The 21,045-nt window shown below is 44.7% G+C and overlaps 1 protein-coding gene across 10 annotated transcripts in view; it reads right to left on the bottom strand.

Annotated features, from left to right (window-relative positions):
- LOC147463059 (magnesium/proton exchanger 1-like) overlaps positions 1-21,045 on the bottom strand; it is a 50,257-nt gene that overhangs the window by 23,573 nt on the left and 5,639 nt on the right. For 3 of the 10 annotated variants that reach the window (XR_015184854.1, XR_015184855.1, XM_086486901.1), the window contains one exon: positions 12,227-12,345. The exons of 2 other annotated variants lie outside the window; for them this stretch is intronic. Coding sequence is in view for 1 of the 8 variants with exons in the window: in XM_086486901.1 (XP_086343027.1) it covers positions 12,227-12,345 (119 nt within the window). In the remaining 7 variants the exon portion in view is untranslated. Of the gene's footprint in view, positions 1-6,374; positions 6,551-6,657; positions 6,732-12,226; positions 12,346-21,045 lie in introns of all 10 variants that reach the window. 5 more of the 10 variants (XR_015184847.1, XR_015184849.1, XR_015184848.1 and 2 more) reach the window with 3 other exon arrangements.

Genomic DNA, 21,045 nt, shown 5'->3' with positions numbered 1-21,045 from the left:
TGCATATACTCTAGTTGCACACAGCATGATCATAAGCATTCCCATCAGAATCCTTCAGGGGAATTTCCCAATGCATTTAGCCTATTTTCCCTATTTTTGACATTTTTCACTTATTATTTTTAAGTGACTTTTGTTGGAAAGTAGGTAGGGCAAATTGAGTAAGTTTGTATATAAGCAAACCTAAGGCTAACACAATTGCTAAACCTAAGCTTACTCCATATGAAAAGGTAGCACAAGGAATTGTAGGAGGATACATCACGTCGGAAGAGCAAAGCACTTATTTTAAGGAAGGTCGTTGTTTTCATTGTCACATTAAGGGTCACATAAAAAGAACATGTCATAAGCTTGAATCGAATGAATCTAAAGAATCCACAGAACCCACTTCCTCTGTCAATGCAATTACTGATAACACGAGTGTGCCCCAAGTTTCTCTTGACCCTCCCATTGATGATTCTCTCATTAAATGTTATGGTCATGTGTCGGGGCAACGTTTTGTCATATTGTTTGACCCAGGTAGTATGCATGATGTGATCAGTCCCTCTCTTGTTGAGAGAGCCCACCTAGAAGTTAGTCAGAAATCTCCTCTCGAGGTCTCTGGCTTTGTTCCCGGTATGGACTCTCTCATCACGCAAGAGTGTCTTGGTGTGTTGTTTACAATTCAACAAACTGCTTTCCGTAGAAAAATTTTAGTCTCTCCTCTCTCAGGATGTGATATGATTTTGGGCATTCGATGGTTTCATGATCTTAACCCTCTCATTGATTGAGAGGCTAACACTTTCACTCTCTATGCCAAAAGTGACTCTCCCATTGTCATTCGTAGAGAGAACATTGTTCATTCTCCCTCTTTCATTGCTAATATGCAGGACAAGATTGAGAGGATTCAGGAGAAGGAGACTCTCTCAGTCTCTTCGTCTCCAAAGCATGACACACATGATTTGCATGATGATACGCATGATGATTTGAATGATAATGATGAGCATGATGATTTGGATGACAATGACAAGCATAATGATTTGCATGATCAAGATGTGATTTCTCACAAGCATGATGATTTGCATGAAGATGATGTGATTGTTCACAAGGATGATGAATTAGTTGATGCTTTTTCTAGCAAAGCTAATCTCGTTGTAGATTCGATCCATCACGAAGGATCGTCTTGGCTCTCGAGCCTAGGTCTAAAGAACCCCTTCAAGAAGAACAGATATCGGCTCTCGAGCCTAGGTCCAAAGAACCCTCACAGGAAGTATTGTGTGTTCGCATGATTGATACGCACGCATTGTTCGAGTGTTTCATTCGTGACCGTTTCCTGTATTTTAGTCAGCATCTTTATGTGATCCCTTTTCCTAGGCATGACATATTGTATGTTGAGCACGTTTCAATGTATGCGGATTTTTCATGAAAAGCTGAAAAGCATGCATTCAAGGAAGTCACATTCCCTATCTCTTCCTTTGCATGACACATTCGTAGAACGAGCACATGAAAGTATGAGCACCAAGCATGGGCATTTCCGTTGTGAATTGCCACAGTCAATTGATTTAGATCAAAAGGACAAGATTCGATCTCATTGTTTGCGTGTGTGTAGTGAACGGTTTAGCATTCCGTCTATTTGTTCATCTACATTGCATGCACAATCTTTTAGGAAGACAAGATTTTTTCCAGTCGCTTTACATGGAATGGCTATGTTCATGTTTTTGTGTTGGAAGTGGTTTCAGGAATTTTGAGCCATGGAAATTCTTGAAGAAGAAAGAAGCATGACTCTAGACGAAGTTGAAGCATTGAAGGAGCCACACAAGACTTTGTATCGCTTTCGGCGCGGCCCAAAGAAGCAAGCGTTGCATATCTTTATGAAGTTCAAAGTACCACACGACCCACACATCAAAGTGGGCCGGCGAAGAGTCCCTTCCAGGATTCCGGATGCTGTTGGCGATCTCCCTCGACGCCATACAGTTCGGTACCAGTACCTCACTTTGAAAAAGAGGGGATGTCACGTGACACATCCAACCCTATGTGTCTGTGGACAAGCTACAGCATGACCAGGGTTTAGTTCAGCCAAGTCAGTCTAGAATAGGAAGTGATCTGGCACTTTTATGAGTCTGTTCGCAAACCGTGCATGCCCAATCACTTACTGTAGATGCATATACTCTGGTTGCACACAGCATGATCATAAGCATTCCCATCAGAAATCCATCAGAATCCTTCAGGGGAATTTTCCAGTGCATTTAGCCTATTTTCCCTATTTTTGATATTTTTCACTTATTATTTTTAAGTGACTTTTGTTGGAAAGTAGGTAGGGCAAATTGAGTAAGTTTGTATATAAGCAAACCTAGGCTAGCACTAATTGGCAGAAGAGGCAGCAGGAGCTCCATCGCCCAACAGGCAACTTCTCAGCAAGAATCCCCTTGGTGGTTTTCTCTCCAAGCAAAGACCCCCATCAACCTAGCGTTTTCATCATCAAGTAAGCCTTGCCATAGACCTCCCAATCATTGGCGTTTTCGGCAAGAAGTTCATCGCCAGGACACCCTTCTGCTAGCGTTTTTGATCCAAGCCAACAGTCGCCAAGTATCTGCAGCCCTGGCGTTCTTCAGAGCCCTAGCGTTTCCAGAATTGAAGCCTCAGCCATGGCGATTTTCAGCAGATGAAGACCTACAGTTTTCAGCCCTAAAGCCCATCAGTTTTCAGCCCTACAAGAAGTGCAGGTTTTCAGCCATCAAGACCAGCAAATCCAGCGTTTTCCATGGCATTTTCAGCAGTAGCAGATTTCAGCCTTGAGCGTTTTTGGACAGCAGATAAGTAGCTTCAGTTTTCAGCCCTAGCGTCGGCCTCGTCACCCCCGTCGACGACACCGACATAGCCTAGACTTGCATCAGTTTCATGCATACACTTTGTAACAGTTTGTGCAATCAATCGTAGACCACTCTCGCCAACTGGAGTGGGGCCTTCGGAGGAGGGTTTTACAATGTCTCTGGTGTCGTATTTCTCTTCTCTCTATCTCTCAGTCTCATACACTTGCACGCAATGTCCATTCACTTTGTTTGTGATCATAGCACTCTCTCATTAAGAACGGAAGGCTCTCCCTTCCATAAGAACAAAAGGAAGAGCACAGTTCGGAGCACTCATCTTGAGCAAAGCGCAAACATTCATTACGCTGCACCTAACATCAATAATAGCTGACAGTCAATATATGGTCCAAAGTAAAAAACCTCCTCCCAAAACCCGCTTGTCCTAGTGCTCGTATGCCCTCTCTCTCTGCCCATCTACTCAATTGCTGCTCAAGAATGGATGCATACAGCCTAGCCAATGTGTGTGATAGTTTGATAGTGCAATAGTTCCCAGGTTCCGTAGGATCTCCTCCTGCCTTGAAGATAATCACTATAGTGGACCTACTCCAAATATCAGGGAGACCCTGACAAATGGCTCGGTTGAACATCATCTGCAAGCATATCTCTAGCATGTATAAAGTGCTCTGCCACCATGCCATCATGATCATATACCCTCCCAATCCTCATTCTATCAATAGCTTTCTTTACCTGCTGCATACTCACCCCAAGTCTCAATGGAGGTAATGGCTGGGGGTGGGGCTCCATGCCTCATCTGAGTCCTGACTCCGAAATAGCTGGTACAAGTCCCGCTCTAGCTAGGCGATGTAACAGACTTGGACACTCAAGTCGAGAATCAATCACGACAGCACCAAATAACCACTTCAAAACAATTCACAGATCACAATAGATTTGCACTGGCCTGGCGGAGTTCCGTGCCTAGAGATATTGGCCCCAAAGACTAGAGCCCCTTTCGGTATTTCTTTATGTATTAATCAATGATCAAAGTACAAGAGAGCAGTTACGGTTTCACTCTCAGACTCTGCGTCCAGATGCTCTGCAAAGTGAGCCCTCAACCACTTATTTAAAGTTTACAAGGGATGCCCAAAAGCTTCAAAAATAAAGAATAATCTATTTCTCTCTCAAACCCTCTTTAGGGTTTTCATTAAAAATAAAGCAAATCATCTTCTCTCTCTCCTTGGCCATTTGCGTAGCCAAAAAGCTGAAATTGTGTCGCTCAGCTGGGCTTCTTTTCCACCTCCGTAAAATCCGAAAATCCATACACTGCTGCCACATGGCATTTGGCGCCTATTCTAGGGTTTCCAGCCACTTTAGGGTTTCAGCCAACAGTTAGGGTTAGGGTTTCCAGAAATTAGGGTTTCTGCAAATTAGGGTTTTTGGCAAAAATTAGGGTTTTTGGTAGAAATTAGGGTTTGCAGGAATTTTAGGGTTTTTGTTGTCGGTAGCCACGTCATCACTTTGTGACATACCCCCCTCTTGAAAGCATTGTAATCGACCGCGATTACGCCTGCAAAACCGACAGAAGCCATAAACCGTCTTAGCAGACACTGATTGTTCGTACCTATGTACTAGGAACACACATCTAGCACACGTACCAAATCGACAGTCACATCACACGACATCACAGGACATCACATGACATTCAACATTCATTCCGATCTTAGACCATGATTTATCGGCAATGTAGCTAGCAATCACATCTAGGTCCATTCGGGACCTCATCGATGTCCAATTGACTAACCCCTATTGCAACCATGTCTATTCGAGATCAATCAGACCAAAATGCTGCAATCATTTCGTCTATCAGTTCCTACACTCAAAAGAAGTCAAGAACAAATCAGTATCATAATCAAGAATTCCATTTCATAAAGTCATCCAGCAGAATACTGTCAGCTCTGAGTATCCCTGAAGCTCAAAGAGACATCAATGACTTTAGTATCAAAATCAAGGCATCTGTTGACAAAGGAGCGGAGTGACTCCCCTCTTGTGCATCCCACTGCACCAGATCTCCGACCAAGCTGAATTCTGGGTTCCGTTGGGAGTAGACTATGCTAAACCAAAAGCATCTAGGTGAAGTTTCACAATCTGAGGAATATCTGCTAGGTTCTCCGCCTCCATCCACTTCACATCCAATGCAGGATAGTTCTTGAACTTAACCAAGAACCGCCTTCGGACTTTGCCTTTATTCTTCGTATCCTTATGTGCCAAAATCTGTTCAGGAACAAGGATCTCCTCGTTTTCTTCCACTTCGGGTTGCTCATCAGGCTCCCCATCATCAGGCACATCACCCTTAAAAGGTTTCAAGAGACTCACATGGAATGCATTGTGAATCCTCCAAGTATTTGGCAGTTTCAATCAGAAGGAGACATCATTTATCTTTTCACAAATAACCACTTCAAAACAATTCACAGATCACAATAGATTTACATTGGCCCGGCGGAGTTCCGTGCCTAGAGAAATTGGCCCCAAAGACTGGCGCCCCTTTCGGTATTTCTTTATGTATTAATCAATGATCAAAGTACAAGAGAGCGGTTAGGGTTTCACTCTCAGACTCTGCGTCCAGATGCTCTGCAGAGTGAGCCCTCAACCACTTATTTAAAGTTTACAAGGGATGCCCAAATGCAAAGCCCCAAAAGCTTCAAAAATAAAGCAAAATCTATTTCTCTCTCAAACCCTCTTAAGGGTTTTCATTAAAAATAAAGCACATCACCTTCTCTCTCTCTCCTTGGCCATTTGCGTAGCCAAAAAGCTGAAATTGCGTCGCTCAGCTGGGCTTTTTTTCCACCTCCATAAAATCCAGAAATCCGTACACTGCTGGCCACGTGGCATTTGGCCCCTGTTTTAGGGTTTCCAGCCACTTTAGGGTTTCAGCCAGCAGTTAGGGTTAGGGTTTCCAGAAATTAGGGTTTCTGCAAATTAGGGTTTCTGGCAAAAATTAGGGTTTGCAGGAATTTTAGGGTTTCTGGCAAAATTAGGGTTTCTGCCTGTCGGTAGCCACATCATCACTTTGTGACAGGCGAGGTAGGCCCTCTTCTTCCGTCGCACTAAGCACTGGAGGTAGTCCGTGACTATCAAGGGAGACGGGTTGAGCGGGGACCGGGGCACAGCTCAAAACCTTACTGCGGTTGCAAGCGCTGGCTCAGAATTCGATGCCTGGGTGCACCAGCCTAATGTGGATAAGACCAGCGTCAAAGGGGCTCAAAAGCCTGCTCACAAGTTAGCAGCGGCCGAACAGGGGCGAGGCTGATGGGAAAGAATATATTGGACACTCCAATTGCATAAAGAATGGAGGACCTAGAGAAATCTCAAGATTGGTGCTACAAGCCACTGGTCTAGTTTTTATCCAAGTTGCCAGTCGTATGCAGTTTACATTAAGTCTGAATCTTGCTGCGTCCCAGCCGGATTAAAGAAGGGTTTAAGTTCTGAACATAGAATATGACCCTATCCTTCACTTTATTGAAATTTCATCAAGAAAGCAAACAATTAACTCTCGAAAAGGAAGGACATGCAACAAGAACAAGCAGCTCAGATCAATACCTACAGTAAAAATATTAGGGAATTGCTGCTTCCATAGTAGCTTTGTATAAAGCCATGCATGCTCCTCTTCGCCTACCACGCATGCTCCTCTTCGCCTACCGCTGTTACACGTATGTTTGAATCCATAAAGAGATTGACAGCTGTGTGTGTTTGTGCCCTCATGAACTGTAATGATTCTGCCCATAGCAAGCAATCCACAACCACAAGCTCAAGCTAGTACAACTAAACTATAAACCATAATGCAAGTTGTAAAATAATGAAAAAAAAAACCCAGGACCCTCACCTTGTGTGTCTGGAGTTTCACTTATGCAAGAAGTATCACAAGACGTCCAGCTTTTGCGTTTGCTCTGGTCCAATCTAGTTTAAAAAATAAATGCTGAATTTGTACTATCCTTTATGTAATGTGCAGTGGAGGTGATTTATGGTGAATGCTCAGTGTGTACTCAAGGTTCCTTTTACTGAATGAGAGTTCCTTTTACTTTTTTTTCCCGAGAACGAGACCCTTCTATTAGTTACTGAAACTGCCCATAGGGCTACAACCACCTCTACTAGAGAGGGCTACAACACTCATAAGGGGAGACTCTCCCAATGAAAAAAAAACAGAATATGTACAATGAGGCTAGATCAGGAGATGGGAGGGGGGAAAAGCCACACAGGTGGACGGTAGTGACAGCTGAGCTCACCCCGGACCATGGTGAAGAAAGGCCAAGGGCGCCAGAGTCAAAGGAACTCCTCTCTGCGCTTCTGCATGCGGTCGGAGCTGCCCTGAAGTCTCTCGAACTGTTCCCTGAGAGTATGGATCAGCTCCAGCCAAAAATCTCGAGAACAGTCTCTGCTGGTGGCACAAGGGCGAGCCTCGAAGATACGGAAGCAGCGGGCCCGCCAGATGAACCAGAGTGTCAGGCCACAGACGAGCTCCCAACACACCTCTCTCTCACTGCACCACTCCTGTGGGGTAAGCTCTGTAGCAGGCTAGAGTGTAGGTCAACCCCCCTGTATCACTATCATCCTGTTGGTGGAGGATAGCTCAAACTGTACTGCAGGGCCGGTGAGAGTGGACCAAGCAGCTACCCCCCAACTGTACTGCCATGCAATGGAAAGAACTGGCATCAGCCGAAGGACCCGAAGCCACACCTGTTGTGCCATAGGGCAATCCCAAAGACGGTGACGTTGACTCTCCAAGGGATGGTCACAAGCTGCACCTGCAGGACCACTCTAAGTGCCAGGCTGGCGTGGTGGCCCCTGTCGACGTCGACGACGAACCTGCTGCCAGCCCTCCTCCGCCTGAGCCCCAGGCTCGGAGGGTGGCTCTGCCTGCGTACGTTGTGACTCTATCTACTGATGCTAGCCAGTCCTTGAAGGCTGGGGCTGAGCCTAAGATGTAGGTCGGGGTCTCTTCCGTGGAAAGACCTTCGCAAGATGGCCCATCTGACGACTAATAAAACACTGATTCGGGAGGCCCCAATACTCCACACTCTGATGAAACAAACCTTCACTCACCCGAGGTAGTAGAATGCATAGTTACCAGGAACGGGAAACCGGAACGGGAAACCGGAACGGGAACAAGGAACGGGAATGCGGAACAAAATGCCATTCCCTGTTACGGATACTCACGTTTGAAACACGGAACGGGGATTCGGAACGGGAACTTGGAATGGCAACGGGGAACGGAGACCTGAAAACGGCCATTCCCTGTTACTATGGTAGAATGACCTTCGGGAGAGTGTGGGTGTCCCGAACCAGAACACGTCTGTGGGGATGCCAGCCGCCTTGGTAGCTACAAAGGCTGTCGTGCGAGGTGTCTCCAGGACAGTCCCAATCTCTGATCCTATCCTAGAAAAAAGCGGAATATACTCCCTCCGTAGGCCAGGGAAGCAGACTGAGATGGGCAGGTCTGCCTTCTCGACAAGAACATCGGTAGCTAGGTCGAAACCATGGCGCCACTGTCGAAAGAGTGCCCGAACTGCTCAGATGGCCAGGGGGCTCATCGCAATGACCTTAGACGCCATCTCGGGAATCTCAAACTCTATCTGGTAGTAGCCACGCCAGAGAAACTGAACATCGGGAATCGTACCCACCTCTGCTAAAAGGCGGCCTGAAGGAGATCGCGCACCTCTCCTCTGCTAGGTCGGGTGTCGATGATCTTGCAGATGGATGGGAGTCGCTTGGAGGCGCTCCACCTCTGCGGCTAGGCTCGCTTGCTCTGTCGGCAAGAGAGCAAGTCGGATGGTGGGCTCTACAAGGTCTGGCGAGGGGGCTTCTGGAGAGTCCCTCTGGGGCGGAGCATGAGACTCCATCTATGTCTGTTGCTAACAAGAATGCTGAAGGAATGAAGGCGAGGCCAAGCCTTGCTAGAGAGAGCACACCAAACCGCGAGTGATCAGGGCAAGGCCTTCAAGTAAAACCGGGGGAGGAGGGGACAGGGTGTGCGGGGATTGAGGCCAGCGAGCGAAGTGGGGGGGAGGTGATGGCGAGCAACGGGGGTGTGGGGGAGCGGGTTGACCAGCCACGTTGGTTAGTTGCAGGGACAAAAGTGCGCAGGCAAGGGCAGGCAAGCAGCACGCAACATGGTAGGCGCGCGGTGTGAGGGCGGGGGAGGGAGAGGCTAGCCATGGCGAGAGGGGAGGCGACAAGTGCAGGCGAGGGGGGGACCTGCGAGAGCAGCAGCAAGCCTCCAAAATTCTCAAGGAGAGTTCCTTTTACTTCATGAGAGATGTGCAAAGACTAGAGATAGAAGAGAGAATAATATTGTGCGAGGAGGTCCTGAGAGAGAGAGAGAGAGAGAGAGAGAGAGAGAGAGAGAGAGAGAACACCAGATGGGGTCCCAAAACCCCCTCCAAGGGCCCCCCTCTCTATCGCTAGAGAGGTATTTGCTTTAGATTGCACAGATGTTGATACAATGGTCCCAGATACTGAGATACTGATGGGATCTTGCCGTAGATGCTTGGATCTGCGAGGCTAAGGGCTGAAAACTGAAAACGCTAGGGCTGATATGGCTTGGAACTGCCATCTGACGATGAGGCTAGGGCTGAAATCTGGAAACACTGGGCTGATTCTTCTGCTAATGCTTGAAAAACGCCTTGTGCTGTGGGTACTTGTATTGCGGGCGGGTACTCACTTATTATTAATAAGTTGAGAAACTACTAATAAGAGGTGGTTCGTATGTAGTTATTACCTAGGCTTGGTACTGATGCTGTTGTATGGGAACACTCCCCAATGCCTACACCACGACTTTATAAAATGATAAATGTCACTTATAAAATGTCAGATTGAGCCCCACGACTTTATAAAATGATGCCAAAATGTCACTTATTATTAATAAGTTGAGGAACTACTAATAAGAGGTGCTTTATATGCAGTTATTACCTAGGCTTTGTACTAATGGTGTTGTATGGGAACACTCCCCAGTGCCTACACCTAGCACACACTTGGTGTGATCATGTGCAATCAGAGGGTATGCAGCTACGCTGAAGTGCCTGGACATGCATGTCCTGCATACAGGCTCACAAGGGTGCCAGAACACTTCCTAGCTGTCCTAAACCCTAGAAATAGGAGTTACAGCTTGTCCACATGCACATAGGGTTAGATGTGCACGTGACACTATATCACTTCTCTAGGATATAGAGATGTGCAAACTTTGGAGGCCCTACATGAGATTTCATTTTCTGTTGGACCCTCCAAAAACACTCAAGAGAACTTACCCAATACCTTAACCTTACCTTATCCATCGCTCGCACCAAAAATATCGCTAGCTGTTATGGCAACAGTTTCGAAACAAAAGGCTAGCTTCTGCTGAGTCAATAGTTGAGGCTACCGATATCACATAAAATGTAGTTTGGGGTTTCTCTAAGGCTAGTGATGTATGAAAAGAGCCTTCCTAGAGAACGTGATGACTACGGTGTTGTGTGTGGCTAAATTTGGACAAGACTATCACAATATTCACAAGGGTGTAGTTATAGAGTCTGAGTCCGGTTATACTTGCACGACACTACTAAATATTCACCCATCTTGTCAAGTCATCTATAGCATTGGGACCATGGAGCACACATGGCACGCGCCAATAGAGCGTGTAGAGCACACGCACGTGCCATGGTTCAGGGGTGGAGTCCACACGGGATTTGAGGAGGCCTAGATATCCATAATGGTGTGTAGCCTGGCACACCATAGACTTGGACATACTTTGTCAGTGTCCGGCCAACTATGGATGGCCAGGTCTATATAAAGGGACTCCTATGGTTGGGTGGTAAGTCTTTAGCACTGCTCCTACGTCAGATAGCTCATTGGACGTCCTTGCAAGGAGTACCAGTAGATGTTGGCTGGTATTCAGTTCTCTATGGCCCATGGTGTATGAATAAAGCCTTCCGTCTTATAGACAATGTGATAGCTACGGTGTTGTGTGTGGCTAAACTTGTACAGCACTACCCCAACTTTAGGTGCTAGCTATGGTGTTTGAGCTCACCCATCCCTTGCAAAGCTTACAGGTAGATGTCAGCTGGCTGTATTAATTGTCATGATTTTTTGAGACTACCCGCCATTGTAGATGCGTAGTGGGTTTAGAGAGGATCCCTTAGGATTTTCGAAAGTGGTATACATGGGGAGATTTTTGTTAAGCTTTAAGCAGGACCAGCTATGCCTCTTTTATACGAGGCTGATGATGCACACATTGTGCTTTACATTCAAGGTTCTCGTTAGCATTCCTTGAGCAGCTTGTACTTGTTCTAGGATTCAGACCTTCACATAGATCTTTAGTACATTTGCCAGTACCAACGTATGGTGTATCTGTCCTGCAAGGTGCACACTGTATTTCAAACAGGCTCCTTGTATTTACCAAAGCACTATGGCAGGGATAGGGTGGTCCACCATTGACTCATGGAGAAGAAATTGGGATTGTTCGGTTACAATCTCCCCAAAGAGCTTGAGAACAGATGGGAGATCTCTTCATTGAGACTCGGTCTACAACAGTAAAAGCTTCAGGGAGTTGAGGAATGGGCATCCTAGATTAAAGTAAGCAGCATTTTGCAGGCTCTCATCTCACAAAATTAATATTATTATGCGTATACTGTGTTTTGCAATTTTAAGCATTTGACTGAATACAATGAGATCGCTTTGTTTTTTTGTTTTTGTCATTGTAAATACCAAGAACGATAATGGCTCCAATACAAATAAATGCATTCCCATATAGTGCAAAGAAACTCTAAAGAGAAGAAAAACACTAAAGAAAGCTAGAAGAAAGGTGATGAATACAAATGTGTCAATGCACGCTTGTGCACTTCTTTATATAGACAAGAAAAAAAAATTGACTTTCCATTTCCATTGGGCTTTTTATTTCCATTGGTCTACAAGAGTAAAAGCTTCAGGGAGTCTCGTAATGGGCATCCTAGATTCAAGTAAGCAGCATTTTGCGGGTTCTCATCTCACAAAATCAATAATACTATGCGTATACTGTGTTTGCAATTATAAGCATTTCACTGAATACAATGAGATCTGCTTTGTGTTTTTGTTTTTGTCATTGTAAATAACAAGAACGATACTGGCTAGAAAATTCCTAATGGCTCCAAAACAAATAAATTCATTCCCATATAGTGCAAAGAAACTCTAAAGAGAAGAAAAACGCTAAAGAAAGCTAAAAGAATGGTGATGAATACAAATGTGTCAATGAATGCTTGTCCACATCTTTATAAAGACAAGAAAAATGTTTTGGCTTTCCATTTCCATTGGGCTTTTCATTACCTAAACCCACCCTTCAATTATGCATTTGCAATGTTTTGAAAGGAATTTTATTTTTTCGAGATAGGGGAGGCCTACCTGGCTAGAAAAAAAACAAGATCATTACAAAGCGACACAGGACTTACAAGGATATGGATATGTACGGCCAGCCTTGATCTTGCACATAAGCATGCAATATCAGGACGAAAAACTGAAGGACTGTCAATCCTGCTTCCAAAATAGTTATTACCTGAGGTGTCCACACCTGGAAGCACTACAAAATTAGAATTTTAAACTTGACATAATCAGCAACAAAGCAGTCAAGACACTTTTCAGAATAAGCTGAATGCAAATGGACCCAATTACTAAGATAAATACCTTGCTTGGAGAGCAGTAGTGTTTGTTATATGTGCTCTACATGCTAGGAGTGATTCTGAGTTTCCTAATCTTCCTTGAAACTACATAGCCACACTATAAGTTAACCATATATGTAGTACAAACGAAGAGAGGGCGAGAGAAAATGGGTAAGTACAATCACATGATCCAATTAAAAACCTGAGAAATACTAATTGTGTTGAAAAGAGCAGGAACATTTTACAAGATGTGAACACAGCTAGAAGATGACACACACATAAGGGAGCCAAAAAATGAAAAGAGACCCCTTGCCATGAGACCAATCTAGCAAACAATATACCATGGTTCGCGTGTAGAACTTCAACCTATTAAACTGGCAAAGACCAGAATTATGGCTCTTGCTAAAATGAACTTTGAAATTTATTGACTGCAACCACTCAAAGCACCCAATAGCCATTCTCACCTAAGGAAACCATGGGCACAAAAGGGCGCTTAAGGTTAAGGGATGATTATTCACGGACCAATAGGAAGGTGGTGGTGGTAACACTCTACACCCTCCAAAAAGTATGGAGAGAGGCTATTTGGCCCCCATTGTCCATAGAGGGAGGGAGAAAAGGTGACTTTTCTTCTTTTTCAATATTTTTAAAGAGGGGGGGAGGCGGGGGCGGGGGGGACTCTAGCCTACTCTCGATGAATCTAAGAACCTCATTATAGAGCTCTCTTTCTTGACATGAAGGATTTTTATGGTTCATCTTTTGAATTACTTGGGTTCTTTGTAACGAATTTTGACCCTATGACCGTCTTCCCAGCTTACCCCTACATTTTCAAGATTAGGTTTCCAGCATTGCGACACGCTGAGGAGTGGTCGTTTCTGGTTGCCTTTCCATTTGGATTGGCGCTTCTTGAGTTGTGGACCTCATTATAGAGCTCTCTTTCTTCTGATGAAGGATTTTGATTTTTTATGCTTCGATTTTTGAATGCAAGCTGCACTTATATGTGCTCGCACGCTCCTCTATCATCTTTGGCTCTAAAATCATCCTACTCACTCCTTGCTCCACCTGGATTTTCTGTAAAGAAGTTCGACCCCAGTCAATGGATCCCTCATTTCCCTGTGACCATCTTCCCAACAACCCACGACTGAATTGAGCACAGCAAATACTTGAACTTAAAAAGGCAACAATCCACAACTCAAAGAACTGAACATGAGACATGATGGAGCAGAGTTCTCACCCAGATGGACTGGCCCCTTTGCAGTATTGCTTTACTGCTTGATAATCACAGATACAACTATTAAGGAGTCGCTCTACAGCCTCCAACCCTAAGCTTCATATTTAAAGGTACATACGCCCAAACAGAAACTGGTATCAAGAACTGGCCAGAAAAGTATCAACGTCACCTACTACCACGTCACCACCATATGGACCTGTTATAAGCTTGGACACTCCAAGCGAGAAATCAATAGCAACACACGAACGGAAATCGTAAAATCACTGAACTTGAAAAGAGAGAGAGAGAGAGAGAGAGAGAGAGAGAGAGAGAGAGAGAGGAGAGTCAACAGGGCACGGCGGAGTTCCGAGCCAAGACGCATTGGCCCCAAAGACTGGCGCCCCTTTTGGTATTTCTTTATTATTGCTCTTCGCAAAGTACAACTCCCTAGGGTCCAAACTCTCTCAAAGACTCTGCATCCATATGCTCTACGGAAGAGTCACGAGTGCCCTCTAGGCTCTTTTAAACTTACAAGGGATGCCCAAAAGCATCAGGTCTAAAAGCATTGCACCCAAAAGCTTCTGCTCTCAAAAGCTCACATAGAACTACCAAAAAGCCAACAACGCAAATCGCGGATATCCGTACAGCTGCTACATGACACATCATCACTATCAGCGAAATTTACGAAAATCAATCAGAGGTCAAGCTTTTGGTGTTTTTAGGGTTTTAGACCCCTCCGCTGGTGCTCCATAATAAGTTGGGTAGGGTTAGGTTCTTAATAAAAACCCTAACTCCTTCTGCCTCAGCCACACTTTATGGGTACAGTTCTTCAGGTTTCAGTTCCTCTTGTCCATGCCGTCATTTCTCTTCCAATTGGGCACGCCACGTCATCACCTTGTGACATTCCCCCCTCTTGATAGAATTGTAATCACCCTCGATTACACCTGCAAAACAGCCAAAGGACATAAACTTTCTTCAGTAGACACTGACTCTATGTACCCATGCACCAAACTCCACCAATCCAGCACTTATACAAAAACATCAGTCACTAATCAATCACAATTCTGTCGAGGGTCTCAGATACAAATCATGATCATTGTAACCATTTAGCAATCGCATCCAGACCGCATTGTCTTTTCACGGATGTCTTGATGTACTAAATCTTGTTACTATCAGATTCATATCCTTTCTTTTCACATTTCAATCAAGCAAACCATGCCCATGACCATCCCCACCAAACAGTTCACATAGCATGCAGTTCACAAACCACACACTTAGTTCAAACTGAACACCGTGTTTCAATCATTCAATCTAACCGATCTCATTCCATCCAGAATTCTTGATGCGCCTAGATCATTGTGCAACCATCTCATCCAAATAGACATCTCGATGCACTAGAATCTTATTCAGTTCAAATTCACTTAGCCATCATATCCAGATCTCACTGATCTCTGACAAATGTCTAGATGCACATCATTAATTAGACAAAATGCTGCAGACATTTCATCTTTCTCTACATGTCTCTCACAATACACACATGATAGAGCACATGTCTTCACTGTTCACTTCGATTAAGGAAATTTCCAATTCAGTGCACATATTTTCATAAAGTCATTCCGTAAAATACTATCAGCCCGTCAGATCCCTAAAATCTCAAGGAGAAATTAGTGACTCTATTCAATCTAGGCAATTTGTCACAAAGGAGTGGAGTGGCTCCCCTCTTGTGCATTCCACACCGCACCAGATTCAACCTGCTGATCAGTAACTTTTGGCATAGACACGACTAATATTTCAACAGCTTCAAGGTACAGCTCTCTCTGAAGAAAATTTGCGATGTTCTCCTCCTCCATCCACTTTGCATCGAGGGCCAAAAAGTACCCTTGACCAAATTATCCGGTGGACCTAGCTTACCTTTCTATTCTTTCCTTGTGCCCTATGACTTGTTGGTAGCCCTGCTGGCCTCCCCTATCGGCTTAACCCGTTCATCTTTTCAAGAGCTTTGTCCAACTCTTTCTGCGAGTATAGTTTCCGCCTTTCTGCACTCAGCTTTTCTTTCACGTCTTGAGAGGAGAATCGACAGCCTCTCGCCATCTCGAGTGAATCTTATCAATCGGATAATCCTTCAGGTGTTTCACATATTTTGGGTCTTAAGAGTACTTGATCAATCTTTTCACCCGTGTCAACCTACAGTTGACGTGTGTACTCCCCCTTTGTCGAGATTCCCACCAGAAATTTGCAAAAATTTTTGTCAGTTTCTTTAGTTCCCACGTTGGGTTTCAACTTTTCTTCATCACCCTGGTGACCAAAGTCAGAGGTGTCCTCTCTGTCAGATTCTCCGCGCGAGAACCCATGTGTGTTGCAAAAAGGATCAGATCCTCCGTAGAAGAAGAATCGTTATGAGCTCTGATACCACCGTTACAAGCTTAAACACTCCAAGCGAGAAATCAATAGCAACACATCAACAAAAACTGCAAAATCACTAAACTTGAGAGAGAGAGAGAGAGGGGAGAGAAGGTCGACACGGCACGGCGGAGTTTTGAGCCAAGATACACTGGCCCCAACGATTGGCGCCCCTTTTGATTATTATTGCTCTTCGCAAAGTACAGCTCCTGAGAGTCCAACTCTCTCCGAGACTCTGCTTCTAGATGCTGCACAAAAGAGTGGCCCTCTCGGCTCTTTTAAACTTACAAGGGATGCCCAAAAGCATCAAGTCTAAAAGCATTGAACCCGATAGCTGCTACTCTCAAAAGCTCACGTACAGCTGCCCAAAAGCCAGCAATGCAAAATGCAGAAATCCATACAGTTGCCACGTCATCACTGTCAGCACAATTTACGAAAATCGGTCAAAGGTCAAGCTTTGGTGTTTTTAGGATTTTAGGCCCCTCGATCGGTGCTCCGTAAGTTCAATAGGGTTAGGTTTTTAATAAAAACCCTAATCCCTTCTGCTTAGGATCTTTGGCCACACTTTCTAGGTTCAGTTCTTCCAGTTTCAATTCCTCTTGTCCACCCGGCCATTTCTCTTCCTTTTGGGCACACCATGTCCTCACTTTGTGACATGGACTCCCACGTAACACGTTTGCAGTCCTGTGATTCGCACCTCGAATCCCGCTGCCATTTCCAACGTGCAATTGGGCTCAGACTTGGGTCTTCTCATCCAGGTCCAATTAAGCTCATGTTCTCCTCTTCTGATGGGGACAGTCATGCCACATCATCACTTTGTGACATAGTAGTTATCGAATATATCTTTGGGGTAAAACTAGTCGTGGTCACCCTGATCATCACTTGCGGTGTCATGACTTTGACTCGTGGCAATCCTACCTTGCCTTGCCTATACCAGCAATCCCTTAGGCCAATTGTCAGTTGGTAGCAAGTTCACATCACCATGCTTTCTACACCCTTACTTGATCGACACATTAGGATACGACTATCGAAGGGATTCGTCAACATCCCTTACTCCTATGGTACAATCTTCCTCTGCTCCTTCCCACGTATCTACCACTCCACAAACACCGAGCGGCTTCTCTTCCCCCCCCCCCACCCCCACACCCCATGAAACAAATAAGGGCATCCAAAGTTTATACGTATTTTCTTTGTTGGTTAGTCACCTCCTATTGTACCACTAGATAGGAGGCCTTCCAATACTTTGATATAAATTCCCAATTGCCTGTAGCACTCCCTCTACAAGCCTTGCCTTCTCCGCCATCTAGCATTTCATTAAGTACAGCTCCTTAGGTTCCTCTCTTCAAATTTTTACCAGATTGTTGCCCCTTGTCACAAAGTAATGATGTGGCATGCCTAAAGAACATAAGGGGCCAACTTAAAGGAGCAGAAGAAGCTTTACCAACTTACAGATAATGGCCGAGAGGCCCAGAAGGGGTTAGAATTAAATAACCCCTCCCAACTTATGGAACCTGACGGAGGGGCCTAAAACCTTGTAAATGAAGCCAGGACCAAATTTTTGTATAAAAAAGTGACACATGGCAGGCTGTACGGACACCTCTAAATCGCAAATCGCTCTGGCTAATGATATGGCAACAGCATATCGACTTGCCCATGAAGCGCTTGCTTTTGAGCCTGGAGCTTTTTATTTATCAGCTTTTGGGGGGCGCCTAGCTCCTGAGCCCCCCTTGTAAGTTTATAAGAAGAGCCTGCCTCCTCTTCTCCTCAGATTGGCTTGGGAGCAATGAGAGAAGGAGGACCATCGGACATTGTACTTTGTGAAGTATAATTGACGCTTAGAAAAATTGACGCGCGCTCGCTGCTGTTGCCCGCACCCCCTGTCTCTTCTAAGGGTGTAAAGATGGACCCGGCCAAGGTCGAAACTATTAGAGATTGCCAGATTTGAAGAATGTACATGAAGTTCGTAACTTTTTGCGCTTATGTTTGTACTACATGCGGTTCATTCAAAAGTTCGCGGAGATTGCTTTTCCCTAACACATTTTGACTCAAAAAGGAGTACCCTTCACCTGTGGACCATCGAAAATTACCGTATTCAAGACTCTTTAAAGAGAAATTGACAACTAGTCTAGTGTTGATTCTACTAGATTTACAGAAACCCTTTGAGGTTTACTCTGATACATGTGGACGCGGTCTGGGGGCGGTCTTAATGCAGGAAGGCCATGTTGTAGCTTACGAGAATAGAATGCTCTCACGATCAGAAAGGATTGCACAGATCTAGGAGAAGGAGCTATTGGCAGTCGTACATGCTCTTAATCAATGGCGCCATTTTCTACTCGGAGCAGATTTTATAGTGTTCACGATCACCAGAGTTTGAGATACCTCTTATCCCAGAAGCAACTTTCAAATAAGCAGATGAGATGGACAAACATTTTGTCGCAGCTTCATTTCCAGATCGTCCATGTTAAGGGAAAGAAGAACTTGGTGGGCAGACAAGTTGTCTCAAAAGCCACAGATATCGGCTATTTCAGCAATCCACCATCACAACTTCAAGGATAGGATATGGGTGATCAGTACGCCACAGATCTGGATTTTCCAGAAATCTTTGACCAGTTGCAGAGTGGGGAGGCAGTTGCAAGCTATACTCTATAGGAAGGTTCCTTAATGCGGAAGACAATGTTGTGTGTTACTCAGGGGTTGAGGAGCAAGGTTTTGACAGGGTGCCATAGTCCACCTTTTGCTAGGCATCACGGCATTGACACCACCTTGAAAGGTGTGGAGAAACATTTCTATTAGCCAAGGCTCAAAAAGGATGTGGACGCTTTTGTTTGCAATTGTTTGGTGTGTCAAAAGGTCAAGTTTGATCAGCTCAAGGCGCCTGGTCTCCTACAACCTTTACCCATTCCTAGCCGACCCTGGGAGAGTATGGCAATGGACTTCATTTCTCATTTTCCCAAGGCTCACAGTGGGCATGATGGCATTTGCGTAGTCATCGATTGATTCAACAAACAAGCCCATTTTATTCCGGTGAAGAAGACAATTAAAGCCGACCATTTAGCTAAGTTGTTTGTCTCGCGGATTTTCTAATTACATGGTATGCCTGAATCTACAGTTTCAAATAGAGATCCCCGCTTCATGAGTTTGTTTTGGAGGGAAATCTGGGAAAATATAGGCACACGGCTTAAACTCTCGTCTTCATTTCATCCACAGACAGATGGGGACAGACGGGCAGTCGGAGATAGCCAATTTAGTAGTCTTCGATTTGTTTAAGTCTTATATCACTTATTAAAAGACTCAGTGGGAGAAATTTTTGCCCTTGGTGGAGTTTGCCTACAATATACACTTCATACGCCTACCAGGAAGGCACCATTTGAGATTATCGAGGGTGTCACGAAGGGTCCACCCATTTTGAGCACCAAAGATAAGATTTTTTAAGCAGATCAGTATACACAAGATATGGTGGTCTCAAGCACGGCATAAGAAGGCAACAGACAAGCATCGAAGTGACTTGCAGCTGAAGGAAGATGATTGGGTGCTACTCCGGTTTGAGAAGGCACGATTACGAAAACGGAAGGGTAAGGAGAGGCTTTTTCAAAAGCTAAGTATGCGATATTATGGACCTTTCTAGATACAAGAAAAGATCAATGATGTATCCTTCAGACTGAAGTTACCAAATACTTGGAAGATTCACAACACACTTCATGTGAGTCCACTGAGACCTTTCAATGGTAAAGTGCCAGTGGACAGGGAGCCAAATGAGCAGCCCGAAATAGAAGAGACGGAGGAGATCATCATTCCCGAACAAGTCCTGGCTCACAAGGAAAGGAAAGTGAAAGGTGAGCTGACACGACGGTATTTGGTTAAGTTCAAGAATTATCTGGCTCTTGATGCCAAGTGGATGGAGAAGGAGGACTTAGCAAATACTCCTCATGTACTAGAGCTCTACCTTGAAGCTTTTGGTTTAGCACCGACTATTACAAGAGTTGCCATGAATCAACATGTTGAATTTGGTGCGGCACGGATTGCACAAGAGGATAGTTACTCCGCTCCTTTGTCACACATTACCTTGATGGATTAAAGTCACTGATTTCTTCGAAGCTTTCAAGGATACGGACAGGCTAACAGTATTCTGTTGAATGACTTTATGTAAAGAAGCTAAGCTTTCAAGGATACGGACAGGCTAACAGTATTCTGTTGAATGACTTTATGTAAAGAAGTACTTTAAAATGGGAATCCTAAAATGAATCTTTTACATGTGCTCTCTCATGTGTGTTGTTTGAGTATGATGAAATGGCTGCACCATTTTATCTTAGTCACCTGATGGGTGATGTGAATGTGATAATAACGAGATTTAGTAGATCAAAACATCCATGAAAAGATCAACGCGGTATGGACGTGGTTGCTGAATAAGTTACAATGATCATGATTCTCATCTAAGATCTCGGCGGGGATAGTGGTGTGAATGTTCAGTGATTGTCGTCTTCATGCAAGTGCTGGATATGTGTGGTCTAGTACGTCGGTACTTAAGAGTCAATTTCTATTGAACTAGTTTCTGTCCTATGTTTGTTTTGCAGGCGTAATCGAGGGCGATTGCGCCTGTTTTGGCGGGCAATTACAATTCTTTCAAGAGGGGGGTATGTCACAAAGTGATGATGTGACATGGCCTAAAGAATAGAGCCCGGACAGAAGGGGCCAACTTAAAGAAGCAGAAGCATAATGGCTGAAAGACCCAGAAGGGGTTAGGTTTACCTAACCCCTTCCAACTTGAAGCACACTGCCGAGGGGCCTAAAACCTTTTAAATAAAGCACGACAAAATTTTTACGTCAAAAGGTGACACGTGACAGGCTGTATGGACACCCGCAAATCGTGGTGTGATTTGCGCTCGGCTGATGACGTGGCAACAACATACGGACCTGCCCATGGGGAAATTGCTTTTGAGCCTAGAGCTTTTTATTTATCAGCTTTTGGGGGCGCCTAGCTTTTGGGGCCCCCTTGTAAGTTTCCAGC

Source organism: Adiantum capillus-veneris, chromosome 2, assembly GCF_014529385.1.
Source record: "Adiantum capillus-veneris isolate H3 chromosome 2, ASM1452938v2, whole genome shotgun sequence".
Classification (NCBI taxonomy): Eukaryota; Viridiplantae; Streptophyta; class Polypodiopsida; order Polypodiales; family Pteridaceae; genus Adiantum; species Adiantum capillus-veneris.
This window is presented reverse-complemented; position numbering and strand designations above follow the sequence as displayed.